This window comes from Crocodylus siamensis, chromosome 15 (assembly GCF_052110815.1).
Source record: "Crocodylus siamensis isolate JL-2025a chromosome 15, ASM5211081v1, whole genome shotgun sequence".
Lineage (NCBI taxonomy): Eukaryota > Metazoa > Chordata > Crocodylia > Crocodylidae > Crocodylus > Crocodylus siamensis.
In genome coordinates, this window is record NC_143409.1 from 46,374,985 (window position 1) to 46,383,017 (window position 8,033).

Here is an 8,033-nt window from a genome sequence, read left to right on the forward strand (position 1 = left end):
TGAGGGTCTCTTCGGCTTTCAGGCGCGTTTGGAAAAAAAATTGAAGAATGAAAGTGGAGTGAAGAGGACCCTGTCTTTGTAGTGAGGGGCTGACTAATGTTCCCTGCCAGCTCTGTGAGTAGGAGGCAGGAGCTGGGCATGCTCTGGAGGCCATCCCCTGCCTAGCATGTTACAAGAAATGTTTGTGCTCTAACCTTGTGTGTGTTTTATCTCGAATTCAGACTATCTTTTCCAGGACAGATGTTGCAAGGCTTCCAAACCCTTCCCAGTCCAGGGTTCCCTTCCCTGTCATGATCATTGAAATGCAGCACACAGCCAGTGTGGACTGAAACGCTGGTTCTCACTGCAGTCTATTTAGAGCCACCGTTATCATTGGGGAACAGGAGAGGAGTCATCCTCTCCTGGGTAATAACAGGCCTGAAGACAAGGTCCAGGGAGAACCCAACAGCTGCCATGCAAAGCAAGAAGCCCATCGGAGGGTGGCGGGAGTTTCACCCGGTGGAAGGAAAGGGCTATCAAGAGAAGGTCCGGGAGGGACAAAACTCCTGGCATGGGCAAGCAGAGAGGGAAAGGGGTGGGAGGCAGGAGAGGTGCAAACTGGGTCCAGGGGAAAGGGCTGTGCAAGATGATAACTTCAAAGAGGCTTTCAGGAGTAGGTGTCATCCCCATCCAATGGCAGGTCCAGGCCATGTGGGACATTGGTCGGAGGCAAGGCAGGAGGCCTGAGTGCAGGAGTTGGAGGGAGGAGTGTGAGGTGTCCCCAGGACCTGTGAGCACCCTCCCAGCAGCGCTCCATCCCCTGGGCAGGTGAAGGGCCAGAGGCAAAGGGCAGGAGCAGGGAGCTGTGTGTCCAAACCAGCTGCAGGTCTTTGACCCTGATTCCAGGGCTTTTCCTGCCCGTGACCCCCTAGTGTCAGGGATGCTGGGGGCATGAGTGAACCCCAGGGGACACCTACCTACCTCCTGGAGAGAAGGGGCAGAAACATTTGGGCCCTTCCTGCACAGACAAGGAGGGGGCCATCAAGGCAAGGACGTGGCTGTACCCCATGAGCTGGCAAAGAAAACCAGCAGCTCCCAGCCCCAAGGAAGAGAAGGAAAAGAAACCCACAACCTTCGGGACCAAGCGGAGGTGGCTCTGCGTGTGCCTGAGCAGCCAGGAGCCATCAAAAGAAGAGCACTGGGCAGAAGAGCTGTGTCACCCCTTGCACAGAGCATGGAGCAGCCACTGCAACCTGGTAGGTCCCCCTGCCACTGTCTTGTCCCACAAGCCAGCCCCTGGCACCTACGGGCACAAGCTCCGTGGCACTGAGCCTGGGCTCTCCCTCCTCCTCCTGATCACACAGACGATGCACACAGGGAACCTGGAGGGCCTGCTGTGGTGCCTACTGTCCAGCACCCCCAGCCTGGGCAGGCTGAATTTCCTGAGGTGAGCAGGTGCAGAGAGGCTGGGCTCGGGGAGGGATGACTACCAGCCCTGAGAACTGCACAAGCCTCACTCAATCCATTTGGAGATGTAAGGCAGATGGTCAAGTCAGAGCTCAAAGCCTCTGCCCTGAGGACGGCACAGCCAATGGCGCTCTGTTGATCTTGAAGCCTTCTTCCCACAGCAATTCACATTCTGGATGGAGGTGCCAGATGGCCAGACACTGACTCCTGGGCATGAGGACCAGCACCACTGTCATTTCCTTTGTAGTCCATCTTCTCCCACAATTTGAGGTCAGTGAGTCCTGATCCCCAGCATCCTGGTCCCCTACCCTTGTCAGGGCCCTCCGGGGAGAGTGGAGTCAGAGCTGGGAAATGAGCTTCACTCCAGAGCTCTGCTTCTGTCTCATTGGTGCCCCCTAGCTCTCTTTTTGGGGGTCTGTTTTCCATGGCCTGCTCCAGGCACGGTCCATTCTGGTCCTGGGGCTTTTGTAACGGTGGAGCAGCAGGCACGGGGAAACATCATGGGGTCCTGACCAAGTCCCCGTGCTCCAGGTTCCCATGAGAACAGAAGGATTTCATGCCCTGGCACTATGTTCTCTGCCCCCGCCTTGTGCTTTATAATGGTGGTGGGGGGAGGTGGAGAGAGAGAGGTGGCCCAAGGAACATGTCGGTTAGGGATGGTAGGACATGCATGGGTTCCTCCGTTCTCTCCCTCTCCTTAGGGCTCCCCTAACATGCCTGAGCTGGGGGACATGGCAGCACGCCTGGGTCTGTCCATCAGTGACCCAGTGGAGACCATTGGCTGCAATACTATGGAGGGTTTGTACTGGTTTGCTCAAATCCTCCTGCACCAGAGGGGTAAAGAGACCCAGCCGGAGCTCAGGACCCTGATGTAAACAGTACTCCCACAAAAGCCTGATCCAAAGCTGGGGTGGCAGCTCAGAGCTTCATGTCCACTTCTCCCAGGCCAAGACATGCGAGGGGCAGACGAGCTGTTCTGTGAGTACCTGATGGAACCGAGCCAGGTCCAGGCCTACAGGGACCCAGCAAGGGTTGGAGAGGTGAGGATGCTGTGTCCACCCCTTGCCAAGATGAAGGCTGTATCTCCTTGGCCTGGATGCATGGTGGGCTCTGGAGAAAGGCCTGCTGCTTCTCTCCACCTCACCATGTTCTTCCTGCATTGGGTTAGGGGCTTGCAAATGTCCAGAGCAACATAGTCCCAGGCTCCAGAGTTGGAACCTGTCTCTGGGATCCACCAAGCCTTCTCTCCTCTTGTTTTCAGGGGCTGAGAAAGATCTTGTCAGAGAAACAAAAGAGATTGTTCCTGCAGAGGGCCATTCTGGAAGTTCAACATGGGCTGCTGTGTGTCAAGGCATCTGGTCTGGTCTTCCTCTATGCCATCCTGGAGGAAGCCAGCCTCCTGATCAGGGAGGAAGTCAGCAGGTGCCTTGGGTGCAGGGGAGTGAGACAGGATCCCTTGCCTCTTTGCCATGTATTGTCACTCTCAACTCATAACAAGGAGAAGAGAGAGGTCATTAGCCACAGAAGTCTGAGCTCCAGCACATGGCAGGGTTCATTTGCGCCTTATATGTCAACTGAATCTGTGAAATATATATATTTAGATAAAAAATATGGTGACCCTGAGGTCACTTCAGCAGAGGCTAAGGCCTGCATCTGTCTATAAGGTGCAAATTTTCTCTGACTTCTGAGGAAACTGGCTTCTAGGAGAATGGAAAGCCTGCCAAGTAATTTGGATAAAACAGTGAATTTTTTCATTGTGTTTCACAATGCCTGAGCGTGATGGCATCTGCCTGTCCCTTGCATATGTCATGTCACACAGGGTGAAGTTCTCTGGCCAAGCCTAAAGATAAAAAGTATGCCACCATCAGAAAAGCTTCCCCATCCCAGCCTCTGGTCAGGATTGCTTAGGAGCTGCACAGGACCCAGGTCGCTACAAGTGCACCAGATTCAGAAACTCTTAGAAAAGCAGGGCTAAAGTGGACCCCAGGAGGTAATCTCGTCCAGCCACCTGCTCAAGGCAGGATCATGCCCACCTCAGCAAGCTGGACAGGTGTCTGTCTAAACTCATCCTCAAAGCCTTGAGAACTGTGGCAGGCCTGCGTTGAGCCGACCACCTCCCTGCGCCCGACCACCTGCCAGGCTCTGAATGCCTCCCTAGGGGCGCCTTATGTCTGGCCCGACCCCTTCCTGGAACACATACGCTAGCCTGGGGGTAACATCGCCACCACCACCCCAAGAATGGACTCACTCCCGGTCCTGTGTCCTTGGGGTAACACAGGCCTAATGTCCTATGGGTACTCAACCCAGTACAGGCACTTGGGGCACTTCCCAAGTCAGGGGGGAATAAGTAAAGTCTCCCTTAGTCCGCAGACCTAAGGGGTCTCTTAGGCATAATTTAGACCCACCCCTCAATGAGTCTCCCACACCAGTCACAAAGGAGGACTTTATTGGTTACAGGGGTAGGGTGAAAATAGGGTACAAGATTGAGCAATATCCTAGAAATCCTAAAGAGCAAACAGTCTGGCTGAGGTAGCCTTTTGATCACGCATCTGAGTTACTGCCAGCTAGATATCTATCAGATCTCGAGTAGCTTACTCACACACTTCATCCAGAGGCTGGTGAGATCCTTTCTAGTGTCCGGCTGTTCCTGGTTCATGAGTTTTTGGGGGAGAGGGCCCTTTCAGATGTTTATGAGTCCCCCCCTCATGGCTCCAGCCTCACCTCATGGCCAAAGAGCCTGCCTCCTCGCCCGTCCTAACTTATACAGCCCCTGTGACCTCATACACCTGGTCCAGTGGAGGCCAGCCCTGGTTGGCTATCGGCCAACCAATTTGAAATACCTCACCTGTTACCAGGCAGATCCCAGCCCACCAGGTAGATGCCCCTCACCCAGGTACCAGTCACATAGGCAGAGGGAGCAGGTTTCCCCCCCTCCCTCAGGAATGCAGCCAGCTCAGGTTACCTAAAGAGACAGGGTAAGGGTGCGGTCTCCTCTGCTGAGCCCACCCTACTCAAATGGTCACAGCACAGAGATTTTATCACATTGTCACAGGGCAGAGATTTTGGGGAGAAACCAAGGTGGCTTTCTGCCACAAGAACAACCTCAGGCACAATGACCAGACATCTCACACCTGAGGCATCACAAATCAGCTTTAAGTTGCCACAGGCAGTGCATGGGGAGGGGACACTGTCACTGTCCTACCACTGTAAGGGCAGGATGCATGTGCCAAACAGCGCTCCAGAGACCCAAGGCCAGGCCGTCACTGCAGGGGAAGGCAGGAACTTCCACGGACTGTGCCCAACTGAGCAGGGGGAAACATTTCTCCTTGGCCTAAACAGGCCCATGGGTCTGCCCCTCCACCTCCACAGAGCTAGCCTAATCGCAGGTAACAGGCTGAAAAGGGATTCTGTTGCAGAGGTAGAAAGGCCAGGCCCTGGGCAAACAGGCCTGTGGTCATTTCTCCTGCTGTCCCTGAGCCTGCACGTGCCCTATGAAGAACAGAGGATTCTGCCAGTAGGCACTGCCGAACTGCCCCATTGCCCTGGGCTGCCACCCTCTGCCTTCCCCAGGACTCGGTGACAATGGTCCCTGCAGGAACCTGTCCGCATTTCACTGGGCTACTGCCAAACCCCCTTGGTTTCAGCCCAATTCCTGCCCCATGTGCTGAGTGCTGGCTGGGGGCTGGGGGGAGGTTTGAGTGGATTCTGGGAGCCTGAGCAGCATCCCTACATGGACACATGCTGAGAAGGTGCCAGGGAGGTGGGTGGGGAGTGGCACAGGCGCTCTGGCTGCTGAGGGCTGAGAGTTCAACTGTGGGGGTCACTAGGGAGGCAGAGAAGAGTCTGTCTTGGACATTGGGGGGATCCATCTCTTAGGGGCTGGGTGGAGATTTTGTTGGGTCCAGGGGCCTTGATCCCTTTCCCCCATGTCCCATCCTTCCTGAGAGCAGTAAAGGCAGCTCTGACTGGCTCTCATGCCCCTGCAGGAGAAAGAAATCTCCATCAGGGTGATGAGGAAGCTGGTTCTCATGAAGTGCTGCAAAGAGCTGCCCAAAGAGTTGCAAGGGCACAGTCTGCTGGCCTGCTCCTCCGGGACCCCCTCTTCTCTCCAGCCACCCACACTTGCTCCTACAGGTACTGTCCTGTCCCCTCTGCCTCTGGGGAACAGGGATCAGTGGGAAGGAAGGGGGAGGCTCTTGGCACTAACACAAACCTGCTCCCTGCTGTGTGGAAGCAATTCTCCCCTCTGCCCCCAAAGAGTCCCGTCCTAGCAGCCATCCTCTGTGGCCCATTCTTTTTTTCTCCCACCTTCGGCAGGATCCTTTGCTTCATGCCCTACTGTCCCTGCACAAATCTCAACCGTGCCCTCATGCCTGTGAATGGACCTGCATGGCACAGGTGTCACCCTCTTTCTCAAAGCTCCCCCAAGTCACTAAGCAACCTCAGGACAGGCTGAAACCTGCTTTCCCACACTTCTACCTGTTGTATTCAGCCTTCCTGGGGCTGGAGTTTTCCATGCCAAACTTCTAGCTCTGCTCAAGTGTGGTAGGGCATGATGCCTAAAGATGTTCAGCTGCTTCCATGCAGAGAGCAGAGGGTGGATTATATTTTGTATTTTGTTTTCCCTCATTCATATATTCTGCCCTCCATGTCTCTGGAAAGGTCTCAGTCCACATTTCCTTGGAGCAGGGCCTTGTATCTGTGTAACCATGTCCATATTTAACATTCACTGCCTTTTCTTGCACCGTGGACACAGCTGCCAACCATCAGGAGCATGAAAGCACCTCTGTGAGCGATGAGGACATCTGGCACATCACAGGGAACCTGGCGGCTGTGGAAAGAACCTGCAGCAGTGCTAAAGCCACTGGATGAGAGTCACCGACTGACCAGAACCACCCGGTCTGAGCCGTCCTCCCCAGAGACTTCAGCCTCTGCCCAAAGAAGCAGCCTGAGATGCCCCCATGGGTGAAGGTTTCAAGAAATTCATCTGCCAGCCCTGCCAGGCAAAGGGCTGGGGAAAGAACAGACACCATGAGTTTGTGGTCCCCAGGTTGCCAAATGTAGGACACTTGTCATGTGGCTGGCATTTTGTTACCCCATGCCTCAGGGCTTTTGTTGGTCACATTTGGGACCAGGAAGGAATTTTTTCCTCCCTTATCTGTGGAACTGTCTTCTGGGTGGGTTGCCTTCCTCTGAGGCATTGGGGCATCGTCAAATCATCACAGCATCTGTTGTCTTAGCAGCCTGCCTTAGTGCACCTGCCTCAAGGGAGTATTCTTTGATGGCTGTGGAGGGAGAGAAAAAAGAAAAGGCAAAATGTATAATGTGGAACACAGAAGTTATGGGTAGAGTAATAAAGTTGAAATTAAGTTTCCTTTTCTTATAAGAGTTGGTGTTCATCTCATATTCCTGTGTGAAACAAAAACTCATGACATGCAAGGAAAGAAAGAAGTCAACATGATCCATCACCAGAGAAAACCAACTGTCTTCCTGGTGTTTTTAACTGAGGCAGCTGAGGTCGAGCTGATTGAGAAGTGGCTAATACTGTTGGATTGGGAAAGGCCTTTGCTCCTCAGAGGGTCAGCCTTGGGTGGTCGGGTAGGTGTTTCAAGAAACTTCCAAAGGGAAACTCTTCCTCCACTCTAGGCTGGAGTTGCTGCCATGGCTATGGGGAGACCTAGAAAGAGGGAGGGCCAGCACAGCAGAAGGGCAACGTCTTTGGTACTCAAGGCACTCAACTCCAATGTAAAAGACCCAGCTGTATGTCCCTGTTGGAATGCATATTTCTCCAGACTGGCTCTTGTCCATCTAGAGAGAGTGTTGGAGACCAGGCAGGGTGTGGGAAGATGGTGGGGTTGGGCCCTGACAGATGGAACTAGGATTCCATCCCATTTCATTCATACAAAGGCAACTGCACATTATAAGGAAGTGCGGCAGCGCCCTGTTTGTAACTTGGTCTCCACAATATGGTCTCCCCACTGAGGGCCTTTTTGTCAAGTGGAGAGGCCTGTGCCTAGGATCATGTTCCCTGAGTTCTTCAGGGGAAAGACTTCTACTGCTTAAGGCTAACAGAATTTCACATCTGGGTGGTGTAAAGTCTTGGGGAACAAAGCTATGGTCCTTAGTGGGCTTCAAAGTCTCTTTTACATTCACTCCCTCCGCAACTTCCTTTCTGATCTGGTTTTGACTCCTGGCTCTGACTCTGGTAAGACCCTTGGGAATTTCTGATTTTGGTTCTCTGCTTATGATTCTGGATTGAACTTTGTTTCTGGCTTTTGGCTTTTAGTCCCTGCTGCTTGAGAGATAAGGAGCCAACACCAAAGGGCAGCAATGAAGCAAACATAAAAACAAGGAGCTGGGGAAAACCTTCTAGAAATAAAGGGCAGCAGGGTAGAGTGGTGGCGGCAGCTGCATTGTTTAAGACATAACATCTGAGACCAGGCTGGGTCCTGGGCTAATTAGGAACTCCTGGCCAAGGTGGAGGCCACATGACCCAACAGGGGTAGAGCCCAGCTTCCTAAAAGTCTGGCCTCTCAGCCCAGGATTTTGGTTTGGCAGTCTATGCTAAGAGTAAGTGGGGGGAAGAC

At 53.5% G+C, this 8,033-nt stretch overlaps 1 protein-coding gene across 2 annotated transcripts; it reads left to right on the forward strand.

The window, feature by feature from the left end:
- Positions 1 to 712: 712 nt before the first annotated feature.
- On the forward strand, positions 713 to 6,661 carry LOC149852548 (uncharacterized). Of its 2 annotated transcripts, XM_090030142.1 has the most exons (5): positions 2,178 to 2,283; positions 2,392 to 2,486; positions 2,708 to 2,860; positions 5,433 to 5,580; positions 6,203 to 6,661. In XM_090030142.1, exons 1-5 carry the CDS (start codon positions 2,178 to 2,180, stop codon positions 6,316 to 6,318), a joined length of 618 nt encoding a protein of 205 aa, XP_089886268.1. In that variant the 3' UTR covers positions 6,319 to 6,661. The 2 variants fall into 2 exon arrangements, 1 of the variants encoding a protein (XP_089886268.1); XR_016439464.1 differs by lacking the exons at positions 2,178 to 2,283; positions 2,708 to 2,860; positions 5,433 to 5,580; positions 6,203 to 6,661 and adding exons at positions 713 to 1,235; positions 1,344 to 1,426; positions 1,608 to 1,716 and having other exon boundaries at positions 2,392 to 2,446.
- Positions 6,662 to 8,033: the final 1,372 nt, after the last annotated feature.

Bases quoted from the DNA above. Each gene is read 5' to 3' on its own strand.
- LOC149852548 (XM_090030142.1), top strand. From the start codon at position 2,178: ATGGCAGCACGCCTGGGTCTGTCCATCAGTGACCCAGTGGAGACCATT. The intron at 2,284-2,391 runs GTAAAGAGACCC...CACTTCTCCCAG, and splicing joins AATCCTCCTGCACCAGAGGG to GCCAAGACATGCGAGGGGCA. The intron at 2,487-2,707 runs GTGAGGATGCTG...TCTTGTTTTCAG, and splicing joins ACCCAGCAAGGGTTGGAGAG to GGGCTGAGAAAGATCTTGTC.